General features: G+C 35.0%; 1 protein-coding gene across 3 annotated transcripts in view; it reads left to right on the plus strand.

The window, feature by feature from the left end:
• The window catches only part of ANKH (ANKH inorganic pyrophosphate transport regulator), a 152,345-nt gene that overhangs the window by 90,551 nt on the left and 40,104 nt on the right, over window positions 1-21,690 (plus strand). For all 3 annotated transcript variants that reach the window (XM_074279108.1, XM_074279109.1, XM_074279107.1), the window contains exons 6-9: window positions 5,710-5,880; window positions 8,091-8,225; window positions 11,259-11,351; window positions 18,098-18,193. In XM_074279108.1, coding sequence (XP_074135209.1) covers window positions 5,710-5,880; window positions 8,091-8,225; window positions 11,259-11,351; window positions 18,098-18,193 — 495 coding nt within the window. The remainder of the gene's footprint in view (window positions 1-5,709; window positions 5,881-8,090; window positions 8,226-11,258; window positions 11,352-18,097; window positions 18,194-21,690) is intronic.

The following is a 21,690-nucleotide window of genomic DNA, read 5'->3' on the forward strand; positions in this document are numbered from 1 at the left end:
CAAATTAAAAAGTTTCTGCACAAACAAAACTAATGCAAACAAGATTAGAAGGGAAGTAACAAATTGGGAAAAAATTTTTACAGTTAAAGGTTCTGATAAAGGCCTCATCTCCAAAATATACAGAGAATTGACTTTAATTTATAAGAAATCAAGCCATTCTCCAATTGATAAATGGTCAAAGGATATGAACAGACAATTTTCAGATGATGAAATTAAAACTATTTCCACTCATATGAAAGAGTGTTCCAAATCACTATTGATCAGAGAAATGCAAATTAAGACAACTCTGAGGTATCATTACACACCTGTCAGATTGGCTAAGATGACAGGAACAAATAACGATGAATGTTGGAGGGGCTGTGGGAAAACTGGGACACTGATGCATTGTTGGTGGAGTTGTGAAAGAATCCAACCATTCTGGAGAGCAATCTGGAATTATGCCCAAAAAGTTATCAAAATGTGCATACCCTTTGACCCAGCCATACTACTACTGGGCTTATACCCCAAGGAACTACTAAAGAAGGGAAAGGGACCTGTATGTGCCAAAATATTTGTGGCAGCCCTTTTCATAGTGGCTAGAAGCTGGAAGATGAATGGATGTCCATCAATTGGAGAATGGTTGGGTAAACTATGGTATATGAATGTTATGGAATATTATTGTTCTATAAGAAATGACCAACAGGAGAAATACAGAGAGGCTTGGAGAGACTTACATCAACTGATGCTGAGTGAAACGAGCAGAACCAGAAGATCATTATACACTTCAACAATGATACTGTACGAGGATGTATGCTGATGGAAGTGGATTTCTTCAACATAGAGAAGAGCTAATCCAATTCCAATTGATTAATGATGGACAGAACCAGCTACATCCAGAAAAGGAACACTGGGAAATGAATGTAAACTGTTATTTTTACCTTCTGAATCCAATTCTTCCTGTGCAACAAAAAAATTCGGTTCTACACACATATATTGTATCTAAATTATACTGTAATATATTTAACATATATAAGACTGCTTGCCATCTGGGGGAGGGGGTTGGGGGAGGAAGGGAAAAAATCTGAATAGAAGTAAGTGCAAGGGATAATGTTGTAAAAAATTACCCATGCATATGTACTGTCAAAAATGTTATAATTATAAAATAAAATAAAAAATTAAAAAAAAAAAAAAAAAAAAAAAAAAAAAAGAAAAACAGGGCAGGGTAAGAAAGCAAGAGTTCACATTTCCAACATAACTAATCTTAAAATTTATGCTTTTTGTCTTTAATTAGTAAGGGACTCTCCTAGTTGGGATTTTGTTCTTAAATTTTTACTGTCACTTCAGTGAAACCATTGAGCAGGTTTAAAGATTGGATTTTACAAAGAATATAAATTATATATTATATCAAGTCATTGAATCTAATTTGGGAAATAATGGTAGGATGCATTGTATTGAGTATAGAATAATCATATTATGGCAGTTTGCTTTGTTCTATGATCTCCCTCATCTTTTTTTGTCCCTAAGTCATCCAAAACTTTGAAGAATTTATAATTGCCTACTTTTTTGTCTCAAAGTATTGCTTTTTTATGTGTCTCTAATCATTTCATTTATGTCTGAAAATTATACCATGTATAGGATCATGTATGAGAACCAGAATAGACCAATTTTCAAATTATGTATTAGAGTCCCGCTTATGATTCTATCGAAAAATCTAATCTTTCAGGAAAAAATATTGTTTTAATTATAGTTCTTAGTATTTTAACAATGCATTTCAATTTCCTCAGTTATGTTACTATTTTCCTATCTAAAATCAAGGAATAGTATTGTTTATAAGCTGTCACATTACTATCTTTAAAAATAGAAAAGCATAAACAAAACTCTGATCTATTTACTATTTTGCCTTGCTATAGACACTTCAGATATGATCTATCCGTGTCCATATTAGACTCATTTTGGTTCAACAATGATCACATTATTTTCCCCAAAGAAAATAATCTGTTGTAAACAGAATGTATATCTCTTATGGTATACCTTGTAATGTTCTTAAACAGTTTTTAAAATGTAGCTAGAACTAGGGCTGTCCTTTGGGTTCTAAACTGGCTTGGGCCAAAAAGCAAACAAATTAAAAAAGCAATTTTCTTATTAGGCAAAACTTATATATAAATTATTGTGAGCATATGCATGTTATAATAATATGGGTTTGTCTGCTGGATTCATCACCAATGACTTACTCTTTAGAAGTGGTTTGTTCAGTAAGATGGCAAGATTTCACATTTCCAACATAACCAATCTTAAAATTTATGCTTTTTGTCTTTAATTAGTAAGGGACTATCCTAGTTCTTCTCTTATTTTCTTATAGAATTTTTTTCCAAATCATTATTTTAAGCTTATCACATTGTATGATAATTATTTATGTTTGAATCATATCTGCCCCTGGTATTTTGTTCCCTGAAAACTTTGGGAACAGCAACTATGTTGAGTCTTTTGTATTTGTAACCCCAGCAACTAGAACAGTCATTCTTCCACCATTGCTGTACTTCTTGAGATGAAAATTAGGGTATAGGAAATATTTAGAGAAAAGGAACCAGCTTGGTCTCAGTGTGATATTGAATCTTCTTTGTGTGAATCACATTATTTGAATTAATTCTGTATATTTCTACTGGACTGGAACCAATAACCATATTTTATGATAATTGCAGCTTCAAATAATGCGAATTCAAATACCTACAAGTTCTTCAAGTGTTTTCTAATTAAAACTAATTGTGATCTATGTCATTTATTGTACAAGCATGGTGAGAGAAAATTGGGCTTAAAATGTACTTTTTAAAAAACTTTCTCTCAGTTCTTACAATATAAGAACAAGAAACAGTAGCTTCATTCTGTCTTCTGCTCCAAGATGCCTGTAGATACTCATCCTCCTTTTCCATCACTCCCCCTTTTTTTTGGCCATAGCTGACCCTCTTTTAATTTTCTACTTTTAGGCTCTTCTTTTTCAATTCGAAGCCTCCGGCTCATTAATTCTTATGTGGGACTGAGGATATTATCTCCTTACCACTGTTACCTGGTTCTTGAAATCCTCGCTCTTTCCCCTTTCTGTTTCTCATGGGTTATATTTGTCCTTTTAAAAGTTGTGTGTCATTCAAGTTTACCTTACAGTTTAAACGTCTTGATAGTCTCTTTAGTCTAGTCCAAGAGGGAATACTTGTTCCTCTCAACTACAAATCTGTGTACTAGTCAGTTTTCAAATTCCTATTATAGTAGAATGTTAAAGGTTCTTAAAGAAGAAGAGGCATGAAAGACAATTTATAAGAATACATAGAAGCAAGAAATAAAACATGAAGTTTAATAAACAGTCTAGTTAGGCTGGATTAGAAAGGGAGAATTACATGAAATAGGTTAGAAAGGCAAATCAAAGAGATATTGTAGTTGTCTTTAAATTATAGCCTGAATAGGTTTTTAAATTATTTTTTAAATATATTTTATTTAGCACTTTATCCTAGAGCAATAGCTAGTAGATAGAGATTTTTGAACAAAGGAGTTAACATGACCAGTTTTCTATCTAAGGAAATTATCTTGGCAGCCATATGTGTATTGAAATAGGGAAAAGGTTGAAAACAGATTCAACAACTAAGCAGTTATTATAGTAATTCATATGACGAGTGATAACAGCCTGAACAAAGGTATTAATTGTGTGGGTGGGAAAAAAGGTCACCTAAAAAAAGAGGAGAAGAAAGTTTAGGGCAGAAATTTAAGCAACACCCATGCTTACTTAGAGTGAGAGAGAAGGATGATTAATGATTGATGGGTCAGGAAAGGACACCAAGAAGGAGAATCAGAGAAATGGAAGGAGAACCAGAAAAAAGTAGTGTCATAGAAGCCATTGCTAGGCAAAAATAGTTTGGAGCTTCAGAATTCATTTGTCAGTTATTTTTAAAGTTGTTTTAGTTTTTCTTTTTCTCTATTGTATATTATTACTTTTATACACATGTATATATAAAAACATTATAAATGTTCCAGGAATTTAATAATATGAACTCAGTGCTGTCAGCTTCTAGAACTTAACACAGGTTCAGCTTTTTTGTGAGTGACCCAGTAAATGATCAAATGACCAGATTTTATTAGAGAAGCATATATTGAAGATAAAAGACAATACATTTTGTATGTCCAGTGGAAGTCCTTCAGAAAGGTTTTTATTTAAGTGCTTTGTGGTTTGCAATTCATGTTTTATGATTAATTTCCACTTGAATGTACAAACATGAGAGAAATTAGTAAGTTTTATTATGTCCACTGGCAAAATGAAGCATTGCTCAGTATGTTTAAGTTCTCCTCTGTTGTTGTATACAGTCAGTGTCTGTCCTCCTGGAAGCCTTTTTCCTATTACCACTATGTTCTAGTGGTGCCTTTGTCCCCCTTTCCTCTAGGGCATCTGTGTCCAGTTTGATCCCATTCATTGGGTCTCAGAATGGCGATACTGGTGCCAAAGTCTGTCCAGAATACAAATAAATTAAGTAGCATTTATTATCATTGTTTCTTTGAAAAGTACTTAGATCAGATGCATTTTCTATATCTCCATTTGATTTCTTGATTTTTTTCTTTGATTTCTTCATGTATGCAAATGTCCTAATATCACAAACCATACTTGTTCACAAAGTTCCTTTTTTTAGTTTTTCGTTGCAATGTGTTTATGGTAACTGGGATTAATATGTATTTTTGCCTTATGGTTAGCATGACCAAATTTTCTATACTTCTATTTTATGGACCCTTTTTAAAAAAATTAGCGTTTTTCAAGGTGAGGTGCTCTTTCTTGATTATGCCTGCTACTGTCACATTTTTGGAATGCCATGGCCTGGTGGCATTCACTCAGTACATTTATTGAATCCTAATTGTGTCCATGGCATTGCAAAGAACTTTGTAAACCCTAAAATATATTTAAATGTTAGCTATTATTATCTGTGACTATCATTATTTGTGAACTAAAAAAAGTTCAAATTCTACTGGTTTGCTACTCATCTCTACCAGTATTCCACCTTTCTAATACAGCAGATTTAATTACTAATTTTGGCTTTGTTTTCATATGATATTTTTAGTAAGCTCCATCTATTTGTCTCTTATGTAAATAATAATGTCTTCTTGTTATTATTATTATTATTATTATGCTTATAGCCTCATTAATGGGAATTATTTAACTTTATTTCTGGAAAGTTTCCCAGATTTGACCTTCCTGTGATATTATGCATTTGTTCCAAATGGTTATTAGTCCTGGTGGGATGGGGGATCTGGGGTTAGGAAGAACATGCTGTATTTTTGATCAGCTAAAGCTTCTGAAAAAGTCTTAAGCAGAGATAATTTATAATATTTATTATGTTGACAAATCACAGTTTTTCCAGATTTCACATTAATGAGGATGATTGCGTGCTGCTTGTAGACAGAAAAGTGATCCTTTGGCATATACCTCGAATTTTAACTCAGTCTGCAGACTTGCCTTGAGATGGTTTTAACTTTGAATGTAGCACAAAGACTGACATATTCCTACTATATATCCTACTCACTTAATCCTAAATTACAGAGGGATCTTGGAAAACATTCTAAAACAAAACTGTCTTAAATAAGACTATAGAACAGTTCCATTTGTATCAAAGTTTTCTTTCAATGAAAAAATGTTATAAAATCAAGTAGAAACTGTTTATTTTAATTTTTTCCCTTTGACTTATTTTCCCCTCGATTTCTCAGGTTGTTTTTGTAGCCATTTTGCTTCATAGTCACTTGGAATGCAGAGAGCCGCTTCTCATTCCTATCCTTTCTTTGTACATGGGAGCACTTGTACGCTGTACCACCCTCTGCCTCGGTTATTACAGGAACATTCACGACATCATCCCAGACAGCAGTGGACCTGAACTAGGGGTATGTTTTGATGATCATATGCTGTGATAATTTACAACTTCAGTATCTCAAGCTGTAACAAATTAATAGTTGTTTTAATTCCATCCCTGTAGAAATGAAAAATTCAGACAACAAGCTTATGTTTTGATCACCATGAAAAGAACATTTAGTATTATTATCATAGTTCATGTTTACATAATGCTTTGGGGTTTGTTTTTGTTTTATCAGTGACAAATAAGGAATAAATAGTAAAGACTATATAAATATGAGATTAACAGATAATCAATAGAAGACTCTATGAGCATCTTCAAGAAAAGCAAGGATAATTCTATATATTGAGCAGTGTTAAGAATATGATGTTTAAAAAATGCTTGTTGACTGACCGATTGAATTCTCTGTGGCAAACTTAAGGAAGAAAGTAGGTAAGAATCACACAAGTTACACAATTATGGATAGGCTATGATCTACATCATTGGAGCAAATACCCACTCATAATAAGCTCACATGCAGAACCACGTCAAATATGAGAATATTTAAGGGTGATAAAGTGTTCTCTCCAGTCAGTGAGTCAGTCAATGAGAATTTAATAAATTCCTACTTGGGGCCAAGCATTGTGCTAAGCTCTAGGGATACAAAGAAAGGCAAAAAAAAACATTCTCTGCTCTCAATACTGTGACCCACATAAGTCACAGCCAAAAGCCAAATGCTGAGTGATATTCACATGACAGAATAAGTAGTAGCATTAGCAATTAGCATCCTCTTTATGCTTGTTTTCAAGATTAATTTTGTATTTGAAGAAGTAAAATATGGCATCATTTAAGTTGTACCTACAGGTAAGTCATGTTTTTGTGTTCATAAGTAGATTGAAGTGAACTTCTCAGCAGGAATACATGGCCTTCTATTTGTAATTTGTTTATTACCTACTATGTGTCAATCACTACACCAAGTACTATAGGAGTTACAGTATGGTCCCTGCCCTAAAGAAAATTAAAATTCCTGGATTAGTAGTTCAAGATTAATGTGGATGAATAAATTAAAGGACAAATCTAGGCAAAACTTGGTGAAATTTTAAATTGTATGCCCTATTAAGGAGATAATCAAGATGAGTTGTCAAGGAAATTTCAGTGAATGAAGTGAGATATGAACTGACTTTTGAAGGTTGGGTAGATTGTAATCACATTGTAGAGTCTTATAAATATATCAGCAAATAATGGGTCTTCTCAGTTGAAACATAGATAGAATGCTACTTTCTGAGTCTGGTAATTCATAGTTTGGATTAAACGTGCTAAATTCATAGAATAGCTTTAATACTATAAAAAAAACTTAGTTCATTAAAACATTACATCTACTATGTCTATGGTATACCATACCACAAAGCATGGCAGACCATAGCTAAATATTTAATGATACCACTTGAACATCAATAAAGAAGGTGTTGAAAGCATCATATCAGTCATTCTTATCAGGATAACCAAGTTAGAATGACTTTCCAGTAATCAGTCCATTACTGTCACTCACCTAGAAGGATAAAAGATAATTATTCTTAAATTGTTTGATATAATGTACTCCCTATATCATTTATGTTCTGGGGAAAGCAAGCAAGAAGCTACATAAAAACTGGGCAGCATAGAACAGTGGGAGCTCCTTATTTTGAGATTCTTTAGCTATCTCATAGTTATGAACACTTTACAAAGTTTTGCATTCAACCTGCCTTCTTTTTGATTCTGACTAATACTAATTACTCCTATTAGGTATTTGAAATTGGAAATCTGTCTTATTTCCCTGTACTTTCTATAATCAGGTTAAGGTTTAAGTTCCTTGACACTAAATAAATGCACTAAATATAAAATAAATCCCAAACACCCTTTATCGTTGTTACTAGCTGGACAGTCCATTAAATAGAGACCAATTTCAAATTTATCCTTCATCACAAGCTGGAAATGAGATGCTGGGCTTGTTAAGAAACATGTTTCCTGCATGGAAAACAGGGTTTTGGATCCACTTAGTTTGATGTGTGTGCCTTGCCAATTATATGAGTTAATTTCCCATAATATTCTATGTTTGTTGGCTCACCTAAGGAGACTTTTCTTTCCTCTATAAATTTTAAGGGTTAGTAATGAATTGATTTGATTGATGCTTTAGAACCATAGGAAGAAAAGCTTTTAGTTGAACTTTTAGTTCTTTTCCATAAATAAAGTTGAATAAACTTATGTTCTTACCTCTTGATACAGGGAGATGCTACAGTAAGGAAGATGCTGAGCTTCTGGTGGCCTTTGGCTTTAATTCTGGCAACTCAAAGAATCAGCCGACCTATCGTCAACCTTTTTGTCTCCCGTGATCTTGGCGGCAGTTCTGCAGCCACTGAGGTATGTTCAACTCTGGAAATTGGGACTTACTTCCATCTAATAGTAAATTTAAGGATTTACAAATGTATAGATGGTAGTTAACGCACTTTTAAATTAGAAACTAGTGGAAACTTCCTTCTGGAAGATATCAAAGTATCACTTAAGACTTTTAAGAGATGGAAGGGACCTTAAAAATAATGTAGTCCCATCCCTCCCTTTACTTTAAAGGTAAGAAAGCTGAAATCCAAAAAAAGCTAGTTTTTCCAAGTTCACTCAGCTACTTTGGGAAATTAATTCAATGATTTTTTCCACTGCACCATACAGTGAGTTCATCACTCTTTTACTCTGGCTGCCAAATTCATAACATTTGCCATAAAATTGCACTTAAAGGTAACATCAAAGGAGGCTTGGATTGAAGCTGTTCCTTCTCATTTCATCACATTGCACCATTCCTCAAACCTTGTCCTTCATGGACAGTGATCTTTTAGTGATATAAGGTCTCTCCCAAATCTGTTTACCTTCTTGATTCATCTAACCCAATGCTGGAAAAATATAATTCAAAACAGAGAACAGAACCATTTTCTTCCAAGTGACTAAACAGCATTACTTCATTTCTTCTCCAGTACTAAGTTCTGAGGCATTAATTCTGTCCTCTCTAACTACAGTTCTTTAAGGAAAGAAGTTGGCTGCCTGAATGTTTTAGAAATTACTATTTCTGGATTTGTTGCTTTTGAAAAGGAAGGGGCAGGACTGAGCACTGAAACGCCTTGTCAGCATATATCCTGTCCCATGTATCCTGCCAGTTTCCATGAACTGGGAAGCATCTCACTATTGGCATGGGAGGAAAACAACTTCACAAATCAAGAGTATATTAGCCTTTATGCCCCAATTGGTTCCTGGATTTTATTTTAAAACCATGGTTCTCATCTTGGGTGGTTTCTGTAAGAGCAGCTTTCCCGAAAGCAGATTTCAAGTTGCCCATAAAGAAAAATGTGACAGCCAGCCTTTGCCCAGGAATTGGAATTCCATCATCTCTTGAAAAGAAAATCTGGAGCATAATTAAATATTAAAGCAATTTTTAAATTAGCCCAGAGGGAATCCAGGCCACATGATGAGATGAGAAAGAATGTGATATAAAAATGGAAGATTTGGTTTTTTATTTATTTTCTTATGTTTTTAATCATTGCAAGGGAGCTAGTTGTTTTCAAAGGTCATAAAGTCTGTAATACTTTGTACATTCATACCAAAGTTATCTACTCAGTTATCACTTCAAAAGGACACTATGATTAGGCAAAAAATTAGATCCTACAGCAAAAACTCATGGAGTAATTTTTCTATAACTTAAATAAAACACAATGGCATTTCAACATGCAAGAATCCAGAATTGAAAGATTAAAAAGCCATATACTGAAGCTTATATAGGCAACCTTCATAATCTCTCCTTTAGCTTCTATTTTTATTGTCAATTTAAACACCTGGCTTCCTATCACATTAACAAATGGAGAAAATCTACAAAAAAAGGAGCAAAAAAAAAAATATTTGACAGCCTGAAAGTATAACATCATGTACCTCTACATATTACAACCACCATTGTGAAGCATGAATTTATTAAAGCATAGAAAAAAAAATTCATGCCCCATGGTATAGTCTTGAGTCATCAATTAAAAATTATGTGGAATGATAAACTCATTCATTCATTCAAAACTTTTTTGAGTAGTTGTGGTAGATAAACAATAACATCTGATTCCAAATTCAGTGTTCTTTTTAAACATTCAAGACAAAAAAGTATTAATGGACTTTTAAATTTAATTTAATAATTAAATTATTAGCATGTAAAAAAATTGGTTTTTTAAAAGAATTAGCTAGATACAAATGAGTTGCAATTATCTAGAAATTTCATTTTTCTGGAAAACATTCCCCAGATAAATAGAGTACTATTATGATATTATGATATATGATTAAATTATTAATGTTGTCCTATTCATTTAATTATTTTTGCTGTCATATATTAACCAGTAAATAGGTAATAATCAGCTCAAGCATGGGTCAGTTTGGGAATTTTGTTGTGGTTCCTTAAGTTATTAATATAAGGCAATGTATTTCAATGGAAAACATGTTATATCTCTACATTCAAATATTAGTTTTCCTGCCACATGACCTTGAATAGTCACTTAACCTCTCTGGACCTTAAATCCTCAGCTGGTAGAATTTTTTAAAATTTCTAATGCACTTTAAAAGTGTTCTGCATCCAACAGGTTTGTCTGTGATTGCAAAGTAATGGTCAAATATTAATTCACTATGTCCACCAATATATCCATCCGTTCCAGTCATTAGAGTGACATCAAGGTAAAATTAGCTGGCAATAGAAATTTAAGGATGGTTTTATTTTTTTTCCTGCCCTGGGGCTTAGGTCAGGGCTTAGATTATATTTTACCAGGACAGAGTGCCACAACTCTTAAATAAATGGAATAGATTGTGGGAAAAGTCATATTGTAAACTGCCTATTGGACCTAATTCAGATAAATGAGTAGATGAGTTCCAAAAGCTGCTGCTGCTTCAGAGATCCATTTTTAGAGGTGCTATCATCCTGGTTTTTTACATAATCATCTTACATAAAAAGATCAAGTAAACTAAATTGCTTGAGAAATTATTATTTTCCTTAGTACAAGATTCCTATTACAATTATCATGAAAGCAAAAATTTTGCATTGGCCTTGATGGCAAGATATTCTAAAATAAGTTTATTAGATGAATGCAAAAGCAATTATTTTTTATTTCTCTCTTAGAACCTGATGTTCTAAAGTCCAGGTTAGCTAACATAGAGACTGTACCTAATCTTTCCTTGCATTTTGTGTGTTTAAAAAGCAGCCTGGGCATTTCTTCTCTGGAGAACAGAGATTCTGCTCTTTCTGTTTGTGAAGAGTTAATCTCCCAGTGAGGTGTGATGTCTCAAAATTGCTAAACCTGAAACATTCATTTGGTACCATCTCAGAGGGCAGCTTCTGACGGCACCCTTGCTGATGCCAGACTAAGTCTGCTAACTCTTCCTGTCTAGGCGGTGGCGATTCTGACAGCTACATACCCTGTGGGTCACATGCCATATGGTTGGCTGACTGAAATTCGAGCCGTCTATCCTGCTTTTGACAAGGTGAGCGCCTGTGGGGTAGAGTATCTCTCGAGGCCCCTCCTTCACTGTCTCTCCCTCCCCTTACTCCATCATCCCTCACTTCTCTCTTCCCCTCCCCCCTTTACTCCCTCCCACCAGCCTCATCCTTTCAATTTGACCTTCAGTATCAAAGTTATTGCAGTATTTTGATAATTTTACAATTTTCTAATCAAGAAACTCAGACTTGGTTTCTGGGTAACTGAGAAGGATTCTTCTTCAGGAAACATAAAGCATCCTAATGCAGTGCAGTTATCCCTGTGGCTCTCTATTTTTTTTATTAATTTTATAATTATAAATTTTTTGACAGTATATATGCATGAGTAATTTTTTATAACATTATCCCTTGTATTCATTTTTCCAAATTTTCCACTCTCTCCCCTAGATGACAGGCAATCCCATACATTTTACATGTGTTACAGTGTAACCTAGATACAATATATGTGTGTAAATACCATTTTCTTGTTGCGCATTAAGTATTAGCTTCCGAAGGTATAAGTAACCTGGGCAGACAGATATTAGTGCTAACAATTTATATTCACTTCCCAGTGTTCCTTCTCTGGGTGTAGCTACCTCTGTCCATCATTGATCAACTGGAAGTGAGTTGGATCTTCTTTATGTTGAAGATATCCACTTCCATCAGAATAAAACCTCATAAAGTATTATTATTGAAGTGTACAGTGATCTTCTGGTTCTGCTCATTTCACTCAGCATCAGTTGATGTAAGTCTCTCCAAGCCTGTTTGTATTCCTCCTGCTGGTCATTTCTTACAGAGCAATAATATTCCATAACCTTCATATACCATAATTTATCCAACCATTCTCCAATTGATGGACATCCATTCAACTTCCAGTTTCTAGCTACAACAAAAAGAGCTGCCACAAACATTTTGGCACATACAGGTCCCTTTCCCCTCCTCAGTATTTCTTTGGGATATAAGCCCAATAGCAGCAATGCTGGATCAAAGGGTATGCACAGTTTGATAACTTTTTGAGCATAGTTCCAGATTGCTCTCCAGAATGGCTGGATTCTTTCACAACTCCACCAACAATGCATCAGTGTCCCAGTTTTCCCACATCCCCTCCAACATTCATCATTACTTGTTCCTGTCATCTTATGTGGCTCTCTATTAAATCACCTTAGAATCACCCTATTAGAACCTCACATTATACTTAATCCCAAAAATCCATCAAAATCCCTACACCAATATTGGACACTAACATATACTCAAAAGTCTAGGGTGGGGGGAGTTAATATTGAAATTCTGCTTGATTGTAGCCTACCTACATAACTAGCTAGAGATTTACAGAGATACCATAGAGATCAAATGAGATGATATATGCAAAGAACTATATAAAAGTCAGCTATCCCTATTATTATCTAAATCAAGTGCTTCCTTGATCTTACATTGCACAGGGAAGATTAAAAGCCACAGATTAAATTTATTTTTTTATTTTTTAGTGCTTTTTATTTATTGTTTTAATTAATTAATTGATTGATTTTTACAAAAATCTATGCATAGGTAATTTTCCAGCATCGACAATTGCAAAACCTTTTGTTTCAAATTTTCCCCTCCTTCCTCCCACTCCTTCCCCCAGATGGCAGGTTGACCAATACATGTTAAATATGTTAAAGTATAAAGTAAATCAATATATGTATACTTGTCCAAACAGTTGTTTTGCTGTACCAAAAAAACAATCAGACTTTGAAATAGTGTACATTTAGCCTGTGAAGGAAATACAAAATGCAGGCAGACAAAATAGAGGGATTGGGAATTCTATGTAGTGGTTCATAGTCATCTCTCAGAGTTCTTTCGCTGGGTGTAGCTGGTTCAGTTCATTACTGCTCTATTGGAACTGATTTGGTTCATCACAGATTAAATTTAGAAATAGAGCTTCAACATACATTTAGTTCTTGGGTTATGAGAATGTATGTGAGGAGATCTGCTCTTAATTTGCATGTCCAAGACTTTGTGGATCTTGACCCAATGAGAAGGTTAGTTGTAATATTCATTTACCCTTTGTTCAGCTGCCATAGAAATGCCATAGAAATGCCATAGAAATGAGGCATATCCTACTTTTGGACTCTTCCCATTGTTGAATTAGCTAGATTTTAGAAGAAATCTGTGTAGACATAAATAATATATTCTGAAATATCATGAAATGGGCACCTAAAATGAACAGATTCCCAACTACTACAAATATTAATGGGGAATAATGGAACCTTGATTTTTGTGCAGTTTTATAGTAAGAATTTGAAACAGAGATTTACATAATTATTCATAACCTCATCCTGCTTCTGTGAAGTAAAATGTGATTATGTGTCACAAATTATTCCAGGTAAAAAAGATCTCTCCAGTCTGGCTCACCTGTGTCAAAGTAAAAAATCATCCTCTAACATCTCTGGCAAGTCTTCATTCAGCCTTTGTGTAAAGAACTCCTGTTTTTTTTTTTTTTAAACAGCTTATTTCATTTTGGAATGTTCAATATTCAAATATTCAGTATCTCAGACCTCAGTATCTTCAATTCATCTTCATATGTCATAGTCTTCAGGCAAATTTTATCATCTGGTTACCTACTTCTGAGTGTTCTCCAGCTTAGCAATGATGTTCTTCCAAAACTATGACACCCACAATTGGATCCAGACATCCAGACCTAGTCTGATTAGGGAGGAAGACAGCAGTAGGGCTGTCACCTCCCTGGTCCTGGATAGTAGGCCTCTGTACAAATAAACAAAGGACATTTGCTGTGAAACTGTTTATCTTATTTCTAACTCAATGATTTATGCCAGGAGTTAGTTCCCAAGATGTCATCGTGATTGTAAAGGAGATATCAGTGGTGAGTTAGTTGATTCCAGAGCCATAAACTCCAACCATCCTTTCAAGCCTTTGCAGGTTGTGGACATAGAAAGTGAAATAAGATTTAAAATGGGACCAGAACAAAAGCAGCCAGCAGCCCTGGCCCCCTCATGCATTTATATTTAAAAGGAGTAGCAAATTGTACATAATAGATCTGTAGTTTCATGTACAATCATCTTTTTTTCCCCTATTCTGCTGTTTTGGAAATGCTTACTTTATTTCTTAAGTTTAAAATAAAATAAAATTTTAAAATATTCCAAGACTCCTGGAGTTGCCTACAGGACTTAAAATTAGCAAACTTCAGACCAGCCCATCCAAATTATCATAAATTATTGATAACTGAGTTGTCTTTCATATTAACCCTATAAAAAAAGATAATATGAAAGGCCTCAGGAAGCTTCTGAAAAGGGATAATGGTCTGAAGAGATTCTTCTGTAGAGGGATGTCTACAGAAGTAGAATTTTGATTATTTGTAACAATAAGGAAGAAATAATAGAGGATAGAAAGTGCACTTTAGGATTGGAAAGACATGGCCTCAAGTCCTACTGTAATACATACTGGCTCTGGGACCCTAGGCAAGTCACAGAAACTGGCTTAGATGGCAAGATTTAGGGAGGAAAGGGGCCCATCTACATGGGTAGGGAGAACCTTTTTATGCTGAGTTCCCTCTGCCATCTCCAGTCTCATTTCCAGTCATAGCAATCGTAATACACAGAGAGGACAATGAGAAAGTGATTGGAGTGAAAGTTACAACTTAAAAGGCAATTCTGGATATTCTAAACAGGCTAAGTTAAAATGTATAATCTGGTAAAAAGCTCCATGTTTATAGAATAATTATCTAAGTGAATAAAGTTAGATGATCTATCCCCTGGCAAAAAGTAATTTCACAACAGAAAATGTATGTGCAGAATAAAGACTTGGAAAACCAAAAGGAGAAGTGGAGGAGTTAGAGGCTTGGATAGAAGAGTGCATAGAGTCTCATACTGTTAAGTAAATCCATCAGAATAAAGATTTCATTTCCACCTTTCAGAGAATATTAGATGACAACTAAACCTGCTGGGATAGAAAGTACTAAAATGTCAAAGCCTCCTAACTGTGAATGTTTCATTTTAAATGGTTTTTGGCTACTATGAAATAATAAAACTGAACAATACACACACTGTAGGGTTTTGATCAATGGATCCAAGAAAAATATTGTTTTATTCATGATATTGTGTCACTCACTTTTAAGCCCAGAGGATGAAAGCTTTGAAAAATCCTTTTAACAAGCACACCTCCAGCCAGAAACTCTTGTTATTTAGAATCCCTCTAAAACCCCACCCATTGTTTCCAAATATTCCAGTAAGCTGTAACCAGTTCCATATATGTGAACACTGCTGCTTATTCATCATAACGGATATTATCTCTAATGCATTTGCAGCTCCAATCTTTGATTTACTCTCATATCAGAGAATGAGAGTTCTCATAATTTCACCAAATTCAGCTAAATGCACATTGAGAAGACTTTTTTAGCTAGTGTTAACTCTACAGGGATTACCTATGCTTATCGTTTTTTCAATACAAAGCAGAATTTCTTTTTAAATAGAGCTGACAATTGAGGGATGGAATAGGGCTGGAGCTATGATTTTCTTAGTATAACAAGCACCAGGTGAAGAAACTCAGTGCGGGTAGTTTGGCACCTTGCCATATTGTCTTATTCATTAGATCATCTACTGGAGGACAAATACTGGGTATTTTTTGCAATTCTTGGTTGCCCCAGCACTTAGCACATAATAAGCGTTTAATAAATGCTTGTTGACTGACTGGCTTAATTATAGCCTTAGAAAGTTTCACACAGTCTTGAGAAGTTGTGATCTGCTCAGGGTCACATAGACAACATGTGTCAGAGATGGAACTGGGCTTAAAAGTGAGTGACACAGTATCATGAATAAAAAAAATGTTTTTCTTGGATCCATTGATTAGTACTAGTGCATCTGACTGATCATAATGACTAGATCATTAGACTCTCTTTTGTCTGAGAAATGTAGTATTTCGTAGAATGAAGGTCCAGCATTCTTCACCTATTATTATGGAACTAAAATGCGGAGGATTCTAATTTATCCTAAATTAAAGCCTTCTGGAGGGGTCTATTTTACATGGGAACCTTAGCCAGGCCATCTTTTGCCACAGTACTGGCTCCTACTTGCTAAGATGAGTTTAAAACTTCCATGATATGAGATAAGCTCATTTCTGTAGTCAGCCACCTGATTTATTCCAGTTACATATTGATCCTAATTTAAAATGGAGATGGAAATATCCTGCCCCTTAAACTATTCTCTGACACACTATAGGGGCTCTATTCTTTGGAGGAACAGATATGTCTCAGGTTAAGAATCTAATTGTGATCATTTTCACATTCAAGCTATTGGGATGGGTAATGGGAAGAAAGAGGAGAGGCAATTATCTTAGTTTTTGATTTTCCTTTAATACCCAGCCTATATCCAAAATGGAACAACTAACAGCCCTGATTGTGTATACTTCATTAGGTAGAATTAGTGGAGCCAGACGTTCCGAAGGGTTTGTTTATATTAACCATTTACGTGACTAATTTTATCCAGGATGAGCTGGGGTAGATATATATATTTACACACACACATATGTATTAATATATACATATTTGTATATCTCTGTGTATTGGATATATGCATGTGTGTTTAAATATACATGTGTGTATATAGTTACATATATATGCATACATGTATGTATTAAAATTCCTTTTGTGGCAAGAGGTCTTCTTAATCATTCATTTAACAACCTGCCAAGCAACTGCCACCAATAGAGAAGTTAGTGTAAGAGCCCAGTACCAGTGGTTCCCACAATCCAGTCCTCCATCCAATCTATCAATACCAACTGATTAGGACACTGATAGGAATCAAGCCAACCTAGCCAGATTACCTTATGCCAGAAAAAGCAAGCTACTTCCACCGCTTCTTCTGTCTGACCTGGGGACAGTCCAGAACCCGGAGCCCAGGAACCCTGGAAATGGCAGGACTTATTCTTTCCATCTCTCTCATTTCTCACCCTTCCCATCCCCCATCATCAGCCCTGCTTCTCATCCAGGAAGCCCCATCAACTGCCTCCTCAGGAGCCACATAGAATGAAGCCTTGGTTCTCATTCCTGCTGTCTCATTGGTGTTCCATCAGAAACAGATAGTTTTATAGATGGGAATAATGATTTTAAAGAAGCAGCTCTACTCTTTGAACCTAAGATTTCCACTTGACTTCCATCTGAACCCTGCTCTATTCTCTGTTAGAACATAAACTCTTTGAGAACAGAACTGCCTTACTTTTTCTCTTGGTATTTCCAGTGTTTTCTTTATACAGTGCTTTACACATAGTAAAAAAAAAATAATAAATGCTTTTATCTTCCTTTCCCCCCCTTTTTTCAGTCATGTGCAAGATGGTAGAATATTAGTACCTTTCTCATAGGAACTAATATAATTCAAAACATCTGACTCTTCTAGCCAGACTCTACTTATCACATTCTTCCTCACATCTGATGACACAAAAAGAAGGAGTTTGCAATTTACTGTGCAGATGCAGCATATGCACCTGTTAACTATGAAACAGGGAATTATGCGGAGGGAAAAAGTATATTGCCAGGTGGCTGCCTGGCAGGGACGTGAAAGGAGAAGTGAGGCGGTCCACCAAGTATTAAAATTCTAAATTATGTCACCTTGAAATCAAGCAGCAGATATCATCCCAGGATGCAGAGGAGTATAGTCAGAGCTGTACCACACACGTGGTTGATACTGTGAGAATAAAATAAGATATCCAGAAATCAAATGCCTGCTCATTGATATTTTTAGCACTGATTCTCTTTTTCTCATCCTAGAATAATCCCAGCAATAAACTGGTGAGCACTACCAACACAGTGACGGCAACACACATAAAGAAATTCACCTTTGTCTGCATGGCCTTGTCCTTGACGGTAAGATGTCTGTGTGTTCATGGTTTACAAAGCAGAAATTATTTTGTCTACCCGTAATCCTATATCCCACAATTTAACATTTTGTAGTAAGATGATTGATAATAACTTTTCATTTTTTTTTCTCTTGAAATAGTAACTTAATAGTGTTGTCTTTTTTTTTGGAGCAGCAGTTAGGGTTAAGTGACCTGCACAGCTAGTAAGTGTTGAGTGTCCAAGACCAGATTTGACCTCAGGGCCTCCTGATTCCAGAGCCAATACTCCAACAAGCCTCTTGTCTTTGAGGAAAAGAGAGACTATGGGAACAGTACACTGTGAATAATTAAGGAGGTTCATTTGTAGACTTTTTCAGTCACTTCTTATTCTTTTAAGAAAAGGAGACTTCACCTTGACCTTGTTTCATACCATTCCCACACCAGGTGCAGCTATTGTGTGATTAGTGCGTATGATTTGATTAGTCTGAATAATTGTTCAGATTCACACCGTATGTTTCCATGTGCTGGAATAAATGACCATATTTTGCATTATGATAACTTCAAATCATATGAACTCTAACACATTGGACCACTTCACAGGTTTTTTATTTGTTCATACCTGTATGTCATTGATATAGAGGTATCTTCCTGGGAAAAAAAAATTCCTCTACCAATGCAGATCAACAGCTTTTGTGAAACTTGGCTTTTTAGAGCATTGTCTAAAGCTAATTCAGGGTCATATAGCCGGTAATGGGCAAAGAGCTACAGTGTGAGTTTTCCTGACTTTGGAGCCAGCTTTATATCCACTGCCCTCTCCTGCCCCTCTGATAGCTCCTCACCCAGGCTTACACCTACAAAGCTTATTTTATGACTTTCCACATTCCTTTTCCAAATTTTGTGAGGCTATTTGAGTTTATGTAGTAGAACTTTTGTGTCTTCCTGACTCCACTTGCCTTTCCAAGTACAGAAATAGATTATGTTCCCTAGCTAGAGAAGGATGGCATACTGGACTAAAAACCAGCAGATTACATTCACACACCATAAGATCAATTCATTGTCTGGCTGTAGATAATCATTTAGCCTTTCAGTACCTTCATATTCTCATCTGTGAATGAGGATGTCTGTTAGGTTCTTACTAAGTGCTAATGAGATAATGAGATATTAGGTTCTTGATAATAGGTTCTCTTATCTAAACTCAGGAATCATATCAAAATGAATAAAATGATATTAAAAACACATGTATTGTCTTTCAGAAAGATCAGTAAAAATGTTTTTTTTTAAACATCTAAACATTTACCAAGTGTCTATTATACACAAGATGTACTGAATACAGAAATTAAAAGTATGAACAACAGTCCCTTAACCTTGGGGAGCTTACAGTTTCCTGGGGAGGAAGATGGGAGGGTTGATGTGTGTGCATTTATGGATGCATGCACATATATGTGTACATATATACGCACATAACTGTATATGGCATATTAGAACGAGATAAGTGCATAATGGCACGAGCTTTGGTGGAGAAATAGTTCAGTAGGTTGGGGGAGAGCATCAAAAATGAAGTTGGGGAAGATTTCATTTCATGGAGACATTTTTTGAACTGGACCTTGAAGGAAGAAATTTTCCCAACGATAGAAATGGTAAAGGATACCAAATTTTGGGGATGGTATGTAAAAGTAGGGAATTAGGAGCAGAGGATAAAATTAGGTAATGTGGAACCCTGAGCCTAAGCTCTGAGAGAAATAAGATGTTTACATCGGACAAAGCTCCTGGTTTCACAGAAATGACAATCTTACAGATAGATTTGAAAGTTTGAAGGTAAGGATACTAGTTAGAAGCTTTTGCAATAGTTCAGGGCTGGAGAAGGAAATGGCAAAACACACTTGTTTTGTCTTTGACAAGAAAACCTCAAATGAGATCATGAATAGATGATTATGACTGAAACAACAGAACAACCACAGACCAAGATAAGAGTAGTAACATCAACAGAGACAGGAAAATTCAAGGCGGAAGGGGAAAATGGCATGTGCATATGCACACACATACACCCCTATCTTGGCAGTTAATAAAAGAGTATAAATATAAAAATTTGTATGAAGATTTTTAAGGCATCCAGGTAAAGATGTCCCCAAAGGAGTGGAAATTTAAGGCTCAAAACTCAAGGAAAAGATCAGAAATAGAGATACCAATTTGAAAGTCAGGCTTAGAAGTGGCAGAGTCATGGGAATGAATATTATCTATAGAAAGAATATGCAGAGAGAAGAGAGTAGTGTGTCCATGCAAAGCCCAAATGAAGGAGGCCAAGGGAGCGTGATCAGAGAGAGAAGACTAGAACCAGGAGCCAAGAACAAAAACATCAAGATGTTTGGGCAGTTGACTTTCAAATTTTGCAGAAGAGTCAAGGAAGGGAAGAAGATTGACTTGATGATTAGGAGGACACTGGTCTGAGATATATATGGTATTTATAATTATGAAGCAAATAAAACAATTTTTCTCTTACATTAGTAAATAAGCTTTTATTAAGTGCTTATTCCATGCCAGGAACTGTCAGGCTGTAGAGATTAAAAAAAAAAAAAAAAAGACAAAAATCCTTGCTTTCAAGTAGCTTACATACTATTGAAGCAAAATTTAGTTTTGAATCCATTTTCATTTATGCATGTGTTTAACACATAGCATTTAACGATTCTTTGTGTCTTCACATATCCAGATTTCCTATTCATTTCCTGTGAAAGATTACTTTGATTCACTAGAAAGCATTCATTTAAAATAGATTTAGTGAGAGATTACATTTTAATGTATTCTCTGCAGACATCAGATCTAATTTATAATAAATATTAAAATGCTGAGACAGATTCTTTTCAAATTTTTAATCATTGCCTAAAAGAGCATAGTGTATAATTGGATCCATGGTTACCGCTTTCAGATGACACTAGTTGCATATGCATGTGACAACTTTTAAAAATAATACCCATTTTCCTCTCCCAATTCTGTTACTAACACTCCCCATGTTTCTCTGTATCAAAACAAGTACACTCTTTAACTCGGGATCCTTTTGGCAATGGATGAGGAAACATTTGGCAGCCTGAACACCACTGAATAAAAAGACAATTTTGATTGGGATGGGGAGCAGAATTTAATGATGACCACTGAGCACATGGATTTGTGTGGGGGAGGAGACTTTTTTTTCTCAGTATAAACATACATATGATCACAAGCACTTTTATAAATTGCAAGTGCAATTCCTAATGATAACCCAAAGAATATTAAGAAAAAAAAATCTTTCTAAAAATAGGATGGTACTGAACTACCTTCCTAGGATCCAGCTGCACCTATCTTGACATAAGGATAAGAAGTCCCAAATTCAGAGGGGGGGGGGGGGGAAGAAAGGCAACAGAGATAAAAAAAAAAGAGAAAAATAGAGAAGAAGGAAGAGAGAAATTTAAAGGTAAAGGATTAAGAGACCTAGAGTGTTAGTAGCATGAGTAGAGAGAAGTAAAATTAACAAGACTTGGCCACTGATTGGATAGC

This window comes from Sminthopsis crassicaudata, chromosome 1 (genome assembly GCF_048593235.1).
Source record: "Sminthopsis crassicaudata isolate SCR6 chromosome 1, ASM4859323v1, whole genome shotgun sequence".
Lineage (NCBI taxonomy): Eukaryota > Metazoa > Chordata > Mammalia > Dasyuromorphia > Dasyuridae > Sminthopsis > Sminthopsis crassicaudata.